This window comes from Labeo rohita, chromosome 8, assembly GCF_022985175.1.
Source record: "Labeo rohita strain BAU-BD-2019 chromosome 8, IGBB_LRoh.1.0, whole genome shotgun sequence".
In the NCBI taxonomy this organism is placed as follows: Eukaryota; Metazoa; Chordata; class Actinopteri; order Cypriniformes; family Cyprinidae; genus Labeo; species Labeo rohita.
In genome coordinates this window covers 25723356-25742913 of record NC_066876.1, presented here as the reverse complement: position 1 = coordinate 25742913, position 19558 = coordinate 25723356, and the positions used below count along the sequence as shown (strand labels likewise).

Genomic DNA, 19558 nt, shown 5'->3' with positions numbered 1-19558 from the left:
CATCAGCAGTGAAGATTTTTGTGGTATTCCCAGGGTAAATCCCTCAGTGAATCAATCCAATTGAATTTAAATAACTGATAACCGGGTAAAAATGGATTTGGTGCAATGTATTTCACTCCTGTTGTAGAATGTTAAAAGAAGAGTTTAAAGCAAAAATGAAAACCGTTGCTCACTCACATATTGTTCCAAACCTGTATGACTCTTCTTTTGTGGAATATATGTGACCCTGGACCACAGAACCAGTCATAGGGGAATTTTTTTTTTAAATTGAGATTTATACATCATTTGAAAGCTGAATAAATAAGCTTTCCATTGATGTATGGTTTGATAGGATAATATTTGGCCGAGATGCAACTATATAAAAACCTTAAATCTGAGGGTGCAAAAAACCTAAATATTGAGAAAATCATCTTTAAAGTTGTCCAAATGAAGTTCTTAGCAATGCATATTACTAATCAAAAAGTAAGTTTTGATATATTTACTGTAGGAAATTTACAAAATATCTTCATGGAACGTGATTTTTACCTAATATCCTAATGATTATTATTGGCTATTGCTACAAATATACCCGTGCGACTTATGACTGGTTTTGCACTTTAATGCAGGGTCAAATATGAGAATTCTGTTCACAAATGGTTTAGATAAATAAAATCAGAAAATTCAGTGAAAAGATCTGACCCAAAACAATAACTGATTCATGAATCAAACATTGCTGCACCCCACCATGATAGACCAAGATTTTCATTTAAAAATTACTTTGATTTCTAACTTGCCTCTTCAGAAGTCTTACTATATAGTGCACAAATCATACAGTCCACATTTATGATGCTTTTGTGTCCTTTTTGAAGCTCCAGTCCTCATTCAGATGGTCCTCAGCACAGTGTTTCATAATTTCTCTGTTTAAAAAACAGTCACGCAGCTTTGGAAGAACATGTGAGTTAATAAATAATGTAAGAATCATCAATTGCGAACCCTCATGACATTCCAAACCGTAAGACCTTTGTTCATCTTAGGAACACAAATTAAGATATTTTTGATGAAATCTGAGAGCTTTCTGACCCTGCATAGACATTAGCGCAACTACCACGTTTACATGTCACATGAACTATTTTATTTATGTCCTTACTTTTTGGGGCCTTAAATGTAGTTGCGTTGTCTATGCAGGGTCAGAAAGCTCTCGGATTTCATCAAAAATATCTTAATTTGTGTTCTTTAGATAAACGTCTGTCTTACAGGTTTGGAACGACGTGAGGGTGAGTAATTAATGACAGAATTTTCATTTTTTGGGTGAACTATGCTTTTAACTTTACCTTAGCAGTCAAATATTAAAAATGCAGAACTTTAATGCAGGTCATGTGTTGGTTTGATCATGTCATGATGATGTAGTCACCCACGCATGAAGGTAAAAATAAATTTTGAGTGGCAAGACACATGCATGTTCATATATTCTTTATATAATGTATATCAACCTAAATCTAATACAGCATCAAACTTAAAAAGGGGGAAAAGGGAGAAAAAATAAACAATCATTTGAGATTAAAACCAAATATCGTCAATTTGGGAATCAGGAAGAAGCCGGGATGACAAGATGATGGCTGTCTGGGGCTACGCTGAGAATCAGGGACTCTGAGAACATTGGGAAAGGAAATGGTCCAGCGTTCTCCAGGAAATGTCTCTTCGTTTGACTTTTATTTATTTGTCATTTTTTTTTAATTGATTTTTTTTTTTTTTAATCTCATTTCAACACAAAACATGTCTAAAAAGCAGCCGCAGTGAGAAGTCCTTGTCTGTGAGGGCTGGCTGTTTTAGACTTCCACACCTTGTTATTTTTTTTTTTCTTTTCGGTTACCTTACGTTGCGGGTGGAAAAAGAACATTACACTGCAGTTATGTGAGGAGAGTGATCATTTATCCATGTGCTTGTGAAGGCCTCCGTGTGCATAAAATGTACACTCAGCATTCATATACAACGCACTGTGTGATAGTGTGTGAAGGCTTGTGTGTGTGTGTGTGTTTGAGAGTGTGTGTCTGGTCACTGTGGACATCATGCTAAAAGTTCTTTGCTTATTCTTCTTGTTCGCCTCAGGACGTCTCGAACGGTCCTACTCTTTGGCCTCCAGGAACAGGGTCTCCTGAGGGAAGAGTTTAGCCTCCACCAGACTCCACGCCGGGTCTAACTGTGTTATCTGGGAAGAGATGAAGGAAAAAATGCAAATTTGAGATGTTTTCAATGCTTAAGGATTAAAAAACATAGTTCTAATTTTAATGCACATTCACACCAAGGATGACGACTATAACAATATACACTACCAGTCAAAAGTTTTTGAACAGTAAGATTTTTAAAATGTTTTTAAATTCTCTTCAGTTTACCAAGCCTGCATTTATTTGATCCCAAGTACAGCAAAAAAAGAGCAAAAATATGAATTATTTTTATTATTTAAAAGAACAGTTTTCTATTTGATTATATTTTAAAGTGTATTTTTATCCTGTGATTTCAAAACTGAATTTTTAGCATCATTACTCAGTCACATGATCCTTCAGAAATCATTCTAATATTCTGATTTGCTGCTCAAAAAATGTATTACTATTATGTTGAAAACAAGTAAATTTTTTTTTCAGGTTTTGAAAAAGCTTTTGAATGGTATACTGTATAATGTTACAAAAACTTTTTATTTCAAATAAATGCTGATATTTGGATCTTTCTATTCATTGTTTTAAATACTGATGATGATAATAATACTAATAATACTAATAATAATGTTTTTTTGGACAGCAATTCAGAATATTAGAATGATTTCTGAAGGATCTTCTGACACTGAAGACTGGAGTAATGATGCTGAATATTTATCTTTTATCACAGGAATACATCACATTTTAAAATATATTCAAGTTATTTTAGTTTATTTAGTTTATTTATTTATTAAGTTATTTTAAATAGTAAAAATATTTCACTGTTTTACTGTTTTTGCTGTACTTTGGATCAAATAAATGCAGGCTTGGTAAGCAGAAGGGACTTCTTTAAAAAAAATGTAACTGTTCAAAAACTTTTATAATTTTATAATTAAATAAGTTTATAATTAAAAAAATATTCTAAATTCTAAACTCAGAATATTTTTCTCTGAATTCAGATTTTTTTTCTCCTCAGAATTTTTAGTTCTGTCACAAAATAAAATAAAGGGGTAATTGCAACATTTGATCTCACAAATCTAATTTATTTTCTTAAAAATGCAAATTTATTTCTAAAAATTCCAACGTTATTCTTAGAAAAGCAAGTTATCTTGCTAATTAATAATATATCTTGCAATTTTGAGATCTGATATAGTTTGAATTGTGAGATAAAAATGTCACAATTATTATTATTTCTTTAAATCTTATGGTGGAAACAAGCTTTCATTGTCCATAGAGCAGCAAAGTCCACATCAAAACTGTAACAATAGCAGCACAGATGAATGATATAGTTGGAATCACTTTCAGAATGACTTTTTTCCAGCTGATGAATGCTAAAAACACTGACAGCCAATCAGAATCCATCTTTCTTTAAAGAGCTCAAGCATTTCAAGCATATGACAGAATTGCAGTATATGCTTATAATAAACCGAATGTTATGGTGTGTTGTGTAGACACTAATATAGTTACCATTATAGTTATTTTTCATCCTTGATATTAACAGACCATTATTTTAAATTGTAATCCATTAAAAAAATAGTTAATGAGGTGTGCAGGTTAAGTCTGGCCATTCCTCCTAAACTAAGCGATGTGTGGGGTCTAGCTGTCTGATGTCACTGGCTAACGCTGTAATGCGATAATGTCCCTGGTGCAAGGAACGTGTCCTGTTTCCTTTTGAGATAGTTGCTGTTTGTTATCGCAAATGGACCGATCCAAACCAAACACAATAGCGACGGGGTGAGAACTCATCAGCCACTAATAATCTCCATGAGAGAAGCCAGACTTCATTACCCAAGAGCACTGCAATCACTGGCCACACTTTTAACAGCAAACTAACTGACATTTGTGACGACACGACCGATTTCGGTTCGGGGATTTTCCCAGCCGATGAGGAGTGACGAGCGCTTGTGTAAGCGGGTTGCGATCCTGCACCAAGAGAGAAAAGGAGAGCGGGAGATGATGGCTGTATTGTAGTGAGCTAATAGCAGAGCGTTCTCCTGTTACACGGGGCCTATGCTCACACCTGGGTGTCCACAAACTGCACGGCCACGCTGCTCAGGACAGGGGCTTAACTGCAGCCTGGTGACAGGGCTCTGATTAAGGCCTATTCTCTGCTCGGAAGACCCCTCCAGCTCGACGTGTTTGTAATTAAAACACAGAGCTGAAAGCAGCTGGGCTTGAAGGTCACAGGGTCGGAGAATAAAGCTAACATACTATATAGTGTACACTCTGTTAAAGAGGTCAGGACGTTGGACAATAATAAAAAGCTGATGGAATAAAAAGAATACAATCAAAATTCTACATGTACTGAGTTTCTTGAACTGTTAAATATTTCATGTTTTCTAAGGTGTTATGGGTGTTTTTCTTTTTGGCCGACGAGTTATTTATTTTTTTTTGGGTGCATGACACTATAGTTCATTTATGTAAGTGAGGATAGCAAAATAAAGTCAACTGTGACATATTACACCCAAAAATTCTTCATAAAGTGGACTGCCAGTAAAATTTGGGACCAAAAATTTGACACTTTGACCTGACCATGTTTTGCTAAATACCTTTCTATCAAAGTTATCCGACATTATCAAGATGAATTTGTTCTGACACGGTTTAATTCGAGTTGTTGTCATATTTTATTACCATTTTCTAAACTATACCAAATAAACTATGATAATATGAGAAATGTTGAAGGTGTCTGAATACATTTTGGCTTGACTGTAGATAAAACTGAACGAATGCATTATATCATGAAATAATGAATTTACAGCACAGATTAACCTAAATAATAATTATACTATTGTTAATTAATGTTATTAAATCGCTAAAAATGTATGTAGTACTGTTCAAAATATTGTTGGACTTTTTTTAATGTTTTTGAAAGCTGTCGTATGCTTTGTACACTGAGGACAACTGAGGGACTATGCAACTATTACAGAAGATTCAAACGCTGAAAAATGATGCATTAAGAGCCAGGGGGTGAAAACTGTTGAACAGAATGAAGATATGTACATTTTTCTTATTTTGCCTAAATATCTTTCTTTTTTTTTTCATTTAGTACTGCCCTTTAGAAGCTACAGAAAATACTTGTTTTCTAGAAGCCAAAATAAGCTAAATTACCCTGATCTTCAAATTCCAAAAGTTTTCACCCCCCCGGCTCTTAATGCATTGTGTTTCCTTCTGAAGCATCAGTGAGTGTTTGGACCTTCTGTAACAGTTGCATACGAGTTCCTCAGTTGTCCTCAGTGTGAAAAGATTGATCTCAAAATCATACAGTGATTGTTGGAAAGGGTTTAAATACACAAAAATGCAGAAAAAAACAAATATTCATGAGACCTACAGGACTTTAGCAGTTTAACTGTTCAGGACAAACCAGGGACTCATGAACAACTATCACTAAACAAAGAAAATTCAGGTAACAACACAGTATTAACAATCAAGTGTATGTAAACTTTTGAACTGGGTCAATTTTATGAACTCAACTATTATTTTCTCTTGTGGACTATTTGTAAACATCTTTTATATGAAACATCTTATTCAGGTCAGTACTAAATAAAAAATATAATGCATTTTGTATGGTCCATCCTGTTTTGATAAAATAATTAACATTTTGCAGATACTGCAAGGTGTATATAAACTTTTGACCTCAACTGTATGTAGAAATTATCAATCATGAATAATAAAAAGTATTTTTCATTGCTGTCCGTATATTTTATGCTGTATTTAACCTTAAATATACTTTAAAGGAAGGCAGAATTCTGATCCTTAAAATAAAAACAATAATTCTAATGTCTAAAAAACTAACTTTACATTAAAAGCTAATTTGTTTTGTGGTAAAGGCCTCATTGGGACACACCTGACATGATGCACTGCGCAGACAGTAAGTTCAAAGTGACAGAGTATTATCGGCGGGTTTTGAATCTCCAAGGGGGGTAGTACAGATATCACACCCGCTTCAGCACATTAGCTGTGTTGCCCCAAACCTCATTTTAGCGTGTGACTTATGCCTTTTGTTTTTCAATCTGACCTGAGGGCACAGGAGGGGGTAGTACCAAGGAGAGTGTTGTAAAAACACGTTGCTCCCAACAGGACGCCTTCCCTCTCTTTCATACGAGCGCTTAAGAAAAACTTAAAATGGAAATGAACCCGAAAACCTGCTATAACACCACAGCATCAGGTAGAGGTAAATGAGGGTCTAGGGTGGCGCAGATGTGTGCGCGTGTTTGTGTTGATGACTGTTCTCTTTTAAAGGGGAATGAGAGAAACAAGGTGGCACTCCAATGGCAGGAGACAGATGCCATGGGTGATTGTTTACATTGTTATCCAATTAACAGACCATAAGAGGAGAAGCATCTGTCAACAAACAAAGCTGTTGTTTTCCTCCTCTCTCCTTGTCTTTCGCTCTTTTCCTTCCTCTCACTCCCTCCCTCTTTTCCCAGCACTTGTTAGTTTCTTCAGAAACCTTCTGTTTGGCCCGTCTGAATTAAATTAGACTTCTCCGTGCAACACTGATCGCGCTTGTGCTTCTAACACCTCGACTGACACACACAGAGTCATAAAATTAAAGTACGATTAAAACCTCCCTGACTGACAACCCTAACCAGCAATGCACCGACGGGGGACGTTAAGACCAAATGAATTCAAACGTGCCCGGGTAGTGTGATCTCCACTGATGAACAATACGTTCTTCGACGGCCAAAGTAAACAGAAGAAGAAAAGAGATCATTTGAAGGGTGTGGAGACTCATATCACCGTAATCCTGAAGAGGTTTATTAAAGTAAGAAGTGGCCATGTGATGGAGGAGAGGCCCGGGTGGCTGTTTTCTTTGGGCCTTGATGATGTTGATGGCAGGTAATCCTGTTAAACCTTTAACACACTCATCTTCAACGGCCCCACACAGTCACCAAACAAACATAGGACAGCCACCCAGATGACCACAGGAAAAAGGGGCACGAGAGAGAGAATCCTGCTCTCCAAAAGTAAAGTGCTACTCGACTTCTGAGCCCTAAACGGAGCGACAAGCAATTGAAAAGGAGCAAAAAACACTACCAAAATTTTTCATTTTGGCAAGTTTCATTTGATCAGACCTACAGTAAATATGGTAAAACAATTGTTGTAATTCAAAATAACTTTTCTATTTTAATACATTTTAAAATGTAATTTATTCCTGTGATGGCAAAGCTAAATTTTCAGCATCATTACTCCAGTCTTCAGTATCACATGATCCTTTAAAAACATTCTAATATGCTGATTTGGTGTTACTTTTGATCAATTTATTAAATCAAAACATTATTAAAACTTTTTTTTTAATTACGTTATAGAAGATATAGTAGATTATAGTAGATGCTGAGTGATCCAACCATCAAAGGCATTATTTAAGTGTCCTATTAAAGCACCCTTGTTCTAAAAAAGCAACTGTATTAATCTGTCTGTTGGACTGTAAGTGTGTATTTTATTATCATCACCTTCTTAAGTTATTATATTATTTTTAATTTAACTGTATTAAAAACAGAATTATTCTTGATAATATTACATTTTGATGTAATAAATTATATAATACATTTTAATGATTTGAAACTTAAAGACAAAAATTGTGGGACGCAACTATGATTATAAAGATGATAGAAATACCTTTTCAATTATACACTACCAGTCAAAATTTTTTGATTTTAAGATTTTAAATGTTTTTAAAAAAGGCCTCTTCTGCTCACCAAGCCTGCCTTTATTTGATTCAAAGCACAGCAAAAACAGTAAAATGTTGAAATATTTTTACTATTTAAAATAAATAGTATTTTTTCTATTTTAATATATTTTAAAATGTAATTTATTCCTGAATTTTTAGCATCATTACTACAGTCACGTGATCTTTCAGAAATCATTCTAATACTCTGATTTGCTGCTCAAAAAACATTTATTATTATTAGTATTAGGTTGAAAACAACTGTGTAAAATTTTTTTAGGTTTCTTTGATGAATCGAACAGAATTTAAGAACAGAATTTAACTAAAATAGAAATCTTTTATAACAAAAAAAGATACTGACTCCAACCTTTTGAATGGTATAGTGTATAATATTACAAAAGATTTTTATTTCAGATAAATCCTGAACTTTGGATCTTTCTATTCATCAACAACAACAAAAAAAGTACTCAACAGTTTTAAGCATTAATAATAATAATAATAATAATAATAATAATGAACGTTTCTTGGACAGCAAATCAACATATTAGAAAGATTTATGAAGGATCATGTGACATTGAAGACTAGAGTAATGATGCTAAAAATATAGCTTTGATCACAGAAATAAATTACATTTTAAAAAATATATATTCAAATAGAAAGCAGTTATTTTAAATAATAAAAATATTTCACAATATTGCTACTTTGCTTTATTTTGGATCATATAAAAATGCAGGCTTGGTGAGCAGAAGAGATTTCTCTAAAAAAAGATTAAAAATATTTTGAAAACCATACTACATTTTTTCAGGATTACATGATTAAAATTAATTTCAAAAGGACAGAATTTATTGGAAATAGAAATCATTTGTAACATTATAAATCTCTTTAGCATTACTTTTCGATCAATTTACTGCACATTTGCTCAAATAAAGTATTATTAATATCATAAAAAAAGAAAATCTTACTCAAACCTTTTAAATGGTAGTCTACAAAAAAAAAAAAAAGCAACCAAAGGATACATTTAAAGACGGAAATGCCCAAATATTGTGGGACTTATATATATATATATATATATATATATAAAATACATAAATAGTATAATAAGCTTCTCTCTTATATACAATAATACTAATAATAAAAATGCAGCTGAAGGCAAAATTCTGAATAGTAGTCTACAAAAAATGCAACTAAATTCAAAATTCAAAAGGAAAGAAACACTCAAATATTGTTGGACTTATACAATATATAAATAGTATAATTAGCTTCTCTATTATATCCAATAATAATCACACACACACACACACACACACACACAAACAGAGCTGAAGGCAAAATTCACTAGCACTGTTAGTGTAAATATGTTTTCATGTGAAATCTGAGTAGTACTTGCAGATTAAAAAGAAAAAGAACACAAAGAAAATTAATTTGCATCACTGACTGTACTGTGTACATTTCTACAAGCAAACTATTTGAAAAGTCCTGAGGGAATCAATACGGAGTTCAGCGGAAAACAAAATAAAAGCTGAATGTTTTAGAGCATGATTAACTGATGTCACTTGCAGCTGCCAGTTCAGTTTAATTAATTTCATTATTAGTATACTTAAGGATTAACCTGATCAATAACACAGTAAAAACTCATTAAAATGACAATACAGAGTTTCATCATAAAGCAGGTGTATGTTACCAGGCCGCTGCAAAGTAAACCAAGCAAAGGCATTATTAGAAATTAAGAATACACAGGTTTTAAGAAAGGTCTGGCTTCTGAATCACGTATTGAAAACATTTAAAGCAAATTAGCAATAAGCTGAACGCCAGCCCTCGTTGCGAGATTTGTTTAAACTGAACATCTCCACTTTAAAAGCCGGGCAAATAAATATTGCCGTTCATTAGCACTAATAAAAGGACCTGCAATAAGGGGCTAAGAGAGAAGGAAAATAAAGACCAGACACGCGAGATGTGGTTTCCCCAAACAGAAGGAAAAAAGAAAAGAAAAAAAAACAAACCAACAAAAAAAGAAAGAAAAAAAATATACAGCTGAAACAACGGTTCTAATGAAGCCATTTAGGGTCCTCCACCATTAATTAAAACCCAATAGCCAGGTCTGTGTTAGCGCTGTGTTGTAGAGTGTTTATTTGGCCAATTAGGAAAGCGGTGGGAGATCATTATCTGCCTGCAGGAGCGGTGAGGGCGTTAGCGTTCGCAGTGTTGGAGTAAGACTCTGCTAAGGGCCGGCCGAGGGTGGAGACGGAGGGGGGAAGGAGGGTTTCCACCTCTGGGGAGAAGTCAGTTCTGGCTCCCTGCTTGTCTTTAGCATGACCGCGGGATGCTAAGGGGGGGGTCTAAAGGCAAGAAGCCAACGTAAATGCACAGACAGGCCAGGCGCTGACGTAAGAGATGTGGAAACTACACATCCAAATGGCTCTCTGAGGGTAGAGAGAACAGATGTTTTATCAAGCAGTGGTTTTGCAACTGGTTTTTGGTCTGGTGACCCAGACTTTGGACATGACATGATGACCCGAAAACAAGCACAGAAGATTTATAAAGATGAATAATAAAAAGTAATCTGTAGGCCACACAATATATAATACATACATCAACATCTATTATAAATGATATTGTAAATTATAATACATTATATTATAATATTGCACTTATGTAAACAATAAGCTGAAACGCAAAAGATAAATATTCTACATATATAACGCATTTGGGCTTGAGATCACTTTTATCAGATCATCAGAGTTTTTTTTTTTTATCAGATCATCAGTCAGTTTTTTATACATTTACTGAGTTTAGTTCACTGTTTACATAAGTGGAATATTATAATGTAGGTATAGGAGTTAAATATAGGGTCACAGGTCACTTTTTATTTTTATACTATTGCATACATAGTATTATTTTGTATATTTATAAATATTCTGCTTTTATATTTATGTGTGTGTGTGTTAAATATTTTACTGCAATTGAGTGCATTGTTTACATAACTGTAATATTATATTATATATTATAATTTACAATATTATCATGTGTATATATGTGTTGTATTGTATATAATATTACATACATAATATTATATTGTATATTTATAAATATTCTGCATATTCTATTTACATATATGTAAAATATTTATTACATTCAAGTGCATTGTTTAAATAACTGCAATATTATAATATATATTATAACTTACAATATTATAATTTAGTAATATATATGTGTGTGTGTGTGTGTGTGTGTGTGAGATATTGTATATAATAATACAAAATATTATATTATATTGTATATTTATTATATTTATAAATATTCTGCATATTCAGCATTTCTGTCTATTGTTTAAATAGGTGCTATTTACATATATGTGTGTGTAAAATATTTATTGTATGTGTTCGAGTGTATTGTTTACATAACTGCAATATTCTAATATATATTATAACTCACAACATCTAATATATATTATAACTCATATTGTATTATTAAACATAATATTTAATTGTATATTTATTATATGTAAAAATAGTCTGTATATTCTGCATTTCTGTCTGTTGTTAAAATATGTGATGCAATTAATTATTAATTATAATATGTGCTATATTTCATATTGCAATTAATTATATTAATTATTAATATTAAATTATCAAAACTATTTATATAATAACATTCTATTCTTTATAGAAAAAGTTGCCAAGTTTATTCATTTTAATTTCACTGTTAGTTAGTAGTTTTTATTTGCATTTAATTAGCATAATATATATATATATATATATATATATATATATAAAATTGTACATAATATTACATACATAATATATTGTAATTAATATTAAATATAAAATTTGCATAATATTTAATTGTAATTAATTCATATTAAATTATAAAACCAATTTACATTAGAATTTGTACTGAAAAAGTTGCCAATTTCAATTTCACGGTTAGTTTCATTTTATGATCTGCATTTAGCTTTGTTTCTCTATTCCGAACAGACCTGTTACTCATTTTTGGGTCAGAACCCTCCAGCTGAGAAGCACCACTCTACAGACGACACACATGAGATTAGATTACCCATCCAAGAGATGTCCTCACGTATCCCGAGTTGGACAACTTTAAAAAACACGAGAAAACAAAAAGCGCTCGTCAGATGATAGGAGGTCCTCTAAGCGCTGATGTGAGTGGCAATGTGACTGTGCCATGACATTAATGAGTGTTATGAATAGAAAGGGAATCCTGAGGCTGCTTTCTAATCCTTCCTCACGCTCTCGTTCAGAAGAGTGCAGGTGCATTGGATCTGTCCATCAAAGAGAAGAAAAGAACAAACAAACTGACAAACACAACCCTCGCAGGCCGCAAATGAAACAAAAGCCTTCAGACACTTTTCCATCTCTCTCTTTCTAAACTCCTCTGTTTAATCACTCTCTTATTGCTGGCAATTATCTTGGTTTTGGATGCGGAGAAGAGAGGAGGAGGAGGAGGGGGGGAGAAAAAGAGAGAGAGAGATGAAGTTTAAACATTTGTGCAGAATTACAAATGCAATAGTGCTCATGGCCTAATCCTGTGGGAGGGATAGAGCGAGTCTGTGGCAGAGATGATTTTAATTAGAAGAGGCAGAGAGAGAGAGAAAGAGAGAGAGGATTAAACTCAAGCACTGTAGTCACAGTCACAAACACAGCCTGTTTTTCCTGCTTTTGCTTTCCTCCTTTTGCTGGATACACATTTCAGCCTCCGCAGAAAACACGCAACTCGATTCTCTTTTGCTTTCCAAACAGAGACTGTGAATAAATGCAATACGACGTGTGAAATGGTGTTTGTTGGGTGCGAGGCTGTCCGAGTACCAGTGCATTTAGTGTGTGTGTGTGTGTATAAAGTGTGCGTTTGTTGGGGGCCTTAGCGCTCGTCCCCAAAGGGTTTGGATGACATGCTGTTTGGGCAGGCCTGCGCACATCTCTTGATTAATGGAAAGCCCATTTCTGTTTCCATGCTGTTAATTAGTCAGGTCGTTAAGAGCAGCGCTTGTTATCTACCTGCTGCAGAGTGCACAAACGCAGCACTTTAATGACAAACACACACAGGAAAGAAAACTGCTGACTGTATCTGAAGTAGCCAGTGCACCTTTCTGCTTCCGAGGACCGCAATTAATATTCCGTAAATAATTCATGCACTTGTGGATGGATGTAAAAAAGAAAAAAAAGAAAAATAAAATACACAGGAGGAAAAGAAATACTAATTAACCAGGCATGGCTTTTAATTAATGTGCAGGTGTGTGACTATCTGTGGACTTGTACAGTACACACACACACACTCACACACAGACTAAGATGAGCAACAAACTTCTGCCACACGCTGGGATTAACTAGCCAATTATACACTCTATTTTTCCTGCTGAGCTGTAACACTCACACACACTCTTTGCACACACACACACACACAGTTATTAGTGCACCGCAGATGGACAGGAATTAAAAGATATTCACCATCAGTGGGGCTCTAGACTAATATCAGTCATGTTCCAGCTTGGGGAAAGATGCCCACGGAAAATATATTGAAGAGGAAGGAGGCGGGTGCTCCAGGACTATGTGCATGCTAGGGTACTTATAATAGTTGTCATGAGTGGGGTTATGGTCAAGACAGACACCACTATGATATACATGTGTTAATCTAGTTATTTGCAACCAAATTTGCAGAAAGTTAAAAATAATAACTAAAAAAAATATAAACAATACTTTCTTTTTTTGAGAACATCCTTTAAAAGGACAAAATGGTTCATAAATACACAATAATAATAATAATAATAATTTAGTGATGTGCACACTTTATATAAAGTTTTAATAATTTTTTTTTAATATTTCATATTATCTAAGAAATTATAAATGTTTTATATAGAAATATACACACACATATATTTTATATATATATATATATATATATATATATATATATATCTCATGTATTTTATATATGGAGCATTAAGAAATATGTCATAAGAAATATGTTAATATGTAATTTTAAGAAATTACAAGTGCATATTTATGTAGCTACACATTTATTTATGCTATTATTTCAGAGTTAATTAGTTATTTGTACCCAAATTTGCAGAAAACTGAAAAAAAAAAGAAAATAAATCAATAATACTTCTTTTTTGATAACATACTTTAAAAAGGAAAAAGTGTTTCATAAATACACAATAATAATAATAACAATAATAACAATAATAATATACATTAGTGAAATGCACAATTTATATAAAGTTTAGTAAGCAATTAATGAAATAATGATAGTGATATTATTAATCAGTGTAATAATATATACACACACACACACACACACACATATATATATATATATATAAATATATATATATATATATATATATATATATATATACACATACACACACACACATACATATATGTATATGTATATATATTAGTTTTGTTAAATAATAAAAAACTAAAACCATGTATCTTATATATAAGCCATTTTAAGAAATATGTCATGAAATATGTTACTATGTAATTTTACGAAATTATAAGTGCATATTAATGTAGTTACTCATATTTATTTATACTATTATTTTAAAGAGTCCAAAAATAATTTGCTGAAAAATGGCCCCAGTAGTTAAAAATAACTAAGAAAGAAAGAAAGAAAGAAATAAAGAAAGAAAAAAAATGTTTCCTTTCTATATATATATATATATATATATATATATATATATATCTGCATCATGTATCATATATAGAAAAAAAATGTCATTAGAAATATATTAATGTCATTTTAGTAAATTATAAGTGTATATTTCTGTATTTATTCATATTTATTCATACTATTATTTTACAGAGTGCAACAAGTTGTATTGTAAGTTTAAGGTTTATTTTAGGCTCAAAATGTATAGAAATCATACGATAATTATCTGAAAACAACAGAAATCTATAGCAAATTTTTTTGTGCATGTGTGAACTCACATTTCTGCGTGGAAAGGTGGTGAGCAATTTGAACTCGTCGGATGGGTAGCCCTTGGAGGCGACGAAGTCAAACAGAACCTGGAGTTTACAGCTGCCCAGGAACCGCCTTTCCAAAAACTCTCCGCTTGGCGTCCGGATGCGCAGCTTGCTGATTGGCTCTCCGCCTTCCTCTTTGGGCTCTGGTGGCAGGGCCTGCTCCAATGAGAGACGGATAGCCTGCGCAGGGGAGAGCAAAACGGTAACATTAGGGAAAAACAATCAATATGTATCTCATGAACTAACCACTTTGTTTTGAATATGAAGATTTAAAGCTCTCTAAACATTAAAATGACAATAAAATATATATGCATAATATATACATATGCATGAATCTTATGAAATTGCAGCACGCAAGTTGTGCGTCAAAGGTCCTAAATTTAGCACTCTTTCACAGCTTGAACGTGCCACAAAAAAAAACAAACAAAAAAAACAACGAAAATCTTTCCATTTTGCACGTCATAGAAATATCACACTGTAAAAAAAAAAAAACAAAACGAGTCAAAAGAGAGGGATGGGGAGGGAAACAGTGAGAAGTCGCATACACATTTAAAGAGAACAAGAGCGAAAGCGAGAGGGAGAGGTGAGGGAATAGCGCCGTCTCTAGTGACACGGAGCACGACCTGCCGGTCCTCTGGGCTTTTCAACTCCAGCTTGTTGTTCCTGTTGTGACACTGGGCAGCATATGCTGTGACAAAACACGCAGGCTTTATTTACACACCATAATGCAATTATATTTCATCAAAGTGTACAACAGTAGCTCATTAGCAGCAGGTGGCTTGTGTGAGCGCGTGCCGGCCCCGCTCCCTTAGGTAGGGGCCGCGTGTAAAAAGCCCTCTGGGGGCCGAACGGCGTCTCTCCCCAGCCCTGCTCGGGATGCATGTGTGCACGTACGTGTCTGTGTGTTTCCTGGTCCCTGCGCACAAAGGGCACTAAGGAGCATCCTTTTCACTGCGCTAAACAAACAGAGTGTGTGTGTAGCACCTGACGGCAGAGAATAATGACATCACCACTCCCCCTCGGCCTTTCATGCGCTGTCTGGGTCACAAAAGACTCCAAATCACAGAGCATTTCCCCTCTCTACTTCTCTATACACTTCTGCTGATTGTTTCCCTCCAGCGCGCCCATTGTCGCCACAGACCCACCGAGGTGCTGTGGTTTGGGCGTGTGCGAGGGTGCGCGCGTGCTTGGATAGACTCCAGGTGGAGAGCATCTTACCGCCTTGTTTACACACGCACAATGTCACAAAAATGACGCACGGGTACAAACGCAGATACACGCACGACACATACGGCCAAACTGTAACAGCTGCCAAAAATCGTAGATATGAACATACTGCATTTAAATCTAATCTTTCCCTTTAAGAGCAAAAGGTTAATTACGATTGTGTGCGACTCCAAACGATGTCATAAAACGTAACAGGTGACCTCTAAGGTGCGGGAATCAAAGATATGTCACCCGTTTCACAGCTTGGAGATTCACGTCCAAAGGCGTGACGTTTCAGTTCGGAAAGGAAAAAAAGCAAAAACGGAGTTTAGTGCAGGTGATTTTATCAGTGTAAATGTGCGTGTGTGTTTATGTGTGTGTGCATGTTTCAAGCCTCTTCTCCCCTTGGGTTCATTACAGACAGCAGGTGAACAACTTTAAACCCTGCTCTCATTAAAACACAAGATTGCTGCTGAGTTAACAGCTCACACACACACACACACACACAGATCTGACACAATTACTTCACCTCCAGGACGTCTTTGTGTTTACCTCTCCATAACATGCCTCATATTAAAAGCTTTGTCCAAGACGAGCATTAAACAAAGCTAAAGTGAGCTATTGTAGGGTATCGTATGTTTAAAGGTCTATACTGTAGCCTACACACCACGTCCTGACATGAATGGTGCTATGGCTATAGGAGATTGAACTAATTATATGCTTTTGTGGAAGCCTAAAAGTGACAAATTATCTCATATAGCTGTTTCACCTGAGCTGGTCCGGTTAGTATTTGCTGCTGAATAAACAGACGATAATCTGGCGACGCTGGAGTGGCAGCTTTTTGTGTTTTTGGTGAGCAAATATCTTATTAAAAAGAGCGTGTGTTGAACTTGTAAGCACACTAAATGAACAAGTACACTTTGTGCTGCAAAAGAGCGCTAGACCGCACCATCTGTAATACATTTGAATGTTAATACGGTGGTATTGTATTCTGCTGATCAGCTGATAGGGAACGGGTATATTTGCTTACTCCTACATCTACAGGTGAGATTTAACTTTCCGTGACACTTTTTGATGTCGTCTTTGTGAGAGTGTCAGTGCTTTTGACGTGCACCTGTCGTTTTGTACAGCTCGTATACTGGGCGATAGCGCAAACACTGGAGGAGTACGCGGGCGGATCGCAAATATGTATGTGATTTGTGTAACAATGTCAACTGTGTGCTTGATGAGAGTGGTTGCGACAGGACAAGAAGCTTCATGACTGTCACTGCTATTTGTCATCTTATGATGCATGAAATCCCAATTAAGTGACACGTGAGTGAAACTGTCATTTTTGAGTTCATTTTTTCTGCTTCAATGGATGAGAAACATTGGTTTTAAAGATTTAAGATGTTTTCAAAAGCATTAATGGCTATTTTGAACCAAATAACTGGAACTAATTGGCAACGCAGAGTAATAGTAACATAATGCAGGAAATCAGTCATATTTGGCAAACAAACAAAGTTTTCCTGAGCTCTACGTAGAATAAAACAAGGAAACTAGTACATTTCAGTGAACTCCAGTTCTTTTACAAGGAAGGATCATGATTACAGCCTGTTATCGTGCTGCTTCTAAGGTGATTATTTAGGGTCATTCTCAGATTTTCTTCTTTTCACCATCCTTTGCGCTCGTCATATAAACCGTGTTATTGAAACAGTCACCAAACCGGTGAAACTTAAAATAAAACTCACCTCTCGTTCCTCCTCCTGCTCTTTCCTGATTCGCTCCTGACGGACTTGCTCTGCCTCTTCTCGCTCTTGCGCTTCTCTCTAAAAAATAAATAAAAATGAAATAAAAAATCGTCAAATTAACTAGCAACAAAAATTATATTTTACACAATTACGTAAATTAATTATATGTTTTAATTAATTATACATCTTAAAAGATTAGTTCACTTTCAAAATAAAATTTCCTGATAATTTACCCACTCCCATGTCATCCAAGATGTTCATGTCTTTCTTTCTTCAAACAAAAAGAAAATGAAAGTTTTTGAGGAAAACATTCCAGGATTTTTCTCCATCTATTTGACTCCAAGGGGGATCAACGGGTTGAAGGTGCAAATTGCAGTTTCAGTGCAGTTTTAAATGGGTTGGAGGAATATGTGTCTTATCTAGCGAAACGATCTGTCATTTTCTTAAAAAAAAAAAAAAAAAAAAAAAAAAAAAACTAATTTATATAGTTTTTAACCACAAATGCTCATCTTGCACTAGCTCTGCGATGCATGTCTGTGACTTTATGCATTATATAATGATGTTGGAAAGGTCAAGCAAGGTTAGTTCTTCGTTTCTGTACTTTGGTTAAAAAAAGGTAGGGTGGTCAAAATACTCGATCTCATTTTCTCCTCCAACTTAAAAATCACCTGAAATCATTGTTTTACCTTTTTTTGTAAAGGGTGTTTGACTTTCTTTGCATGTTTGCTTTGGGTCAGTACTTCTACACAGTTACATGTGCATGATTACGGAATGCTTGAGGTCGAACTAGATGAGCATTTGTGGTTAAAAGCACATTACTTTTTTTTTTTTTTTTAGAAAAAGACTGAAGCTGAATTGAAGCTGAACTGAAACTGCAGTTTGGACTAGTGTTAATTTTGTCAACTATTTTCAATGTTAGTCTTAGTCCCGTGTTAAATGTCCTTGTTAGCTTTTAATCATATTTAGTCAACCCTATCCTATTTTATTTTAGTCAACTAAAAGTGTCAGCATAGTGTAGTTTTAGTCAATGAAAACCAAAAGTATTTTAGTCAAGTTTTAGTCAATGAAATCTTTGTCCAATTTTCATCATGCAGTATAATGATTAAAAAATATATATTTTTGCTCAAAATTATAATCGTGAAGATTGTTGTCATTTGATAAATTTACTTTTACATTTCAGGTATTGCACTTTCAACAGTAATCGTAAAGCAATAGAATGTCGACTTATACACAAGGGTTTTTTTTTTTTTTTTTTTTTTTTTTACCTCATCTAATGTACTGATTTATTATAGGCTATTTATTATATCAATTAATATCAAAGACTTATGCATATTATAATATGCATAAAATATTATAACAGTGAAATTCCTAATAGTAATATTAATATAATAATATGTGCTTCTGCGCATGGTTGCCAGATTGCAAAAAATAACAAAAGCACCGGGCACAAAATATATCCTTGTAACAGAGAAGCTCTGATTCGGGGATTTTAACTCTTGATATCTGGCAACCACAGTCCAAACAATACTCTGTCTCTCTTTTTTTTTTGACAAAACTAAAAAGATTTTGGTAAAGTTTTTGTTTTTTGAATACATTTTAGTCTCGTCTTTTTTCGTCAATGAAATGCATGTTGATATAGTTATAGTTATCATTTATTGACCTTATTTTCGTCTTGTCTTCATCTTGTTCTAGTCATGAGAAAAAAAGCTAGTGCACGAACATTTTCCGTCAAAGATTTCGTTAACGAAATGAACACTAATTTGGACCTTCAATCCGTTGACTACCATTGAAGTGCACTACATG

At 34.1% G+C, this 19558-nt stretch overlaps 1 protein-coding gene across 2 annotated transcripts in view; it reads right to left on the bottom strand.

Annotated features, from left to right (window-relative positions):
* Nucleotides 1–1434: 1434 nt before the first annotated feature.
* Nucleotides 1435–19558, bottom strand: part of faf1 (Fas (TNFRSF6) associated factor 1) — a 98341-nt gene continuing 80217 nt past the window's right edge. For both annotated transcript variants that reach the window (XM_051117132.1, XM_051117133.1), the window contains exons 17-19: nt 17756–17833; nt 14784–14999; nt 1435–2185 (exon numbers count right to left, since the gene is read on the bottom strand). In XM_051117132.1, the coding sequence (XP_050973089.1) occupies nt 2102–2185; nt 14784–14999; nt 17756–17833 (378 nt within the window). In that variant the 3' untranslated portion in view covers nt 1435–2101. The remainder of the gene's footprint in view (nt 2186–14783; nt 15000–17755; nt 17834–19558) is intronic.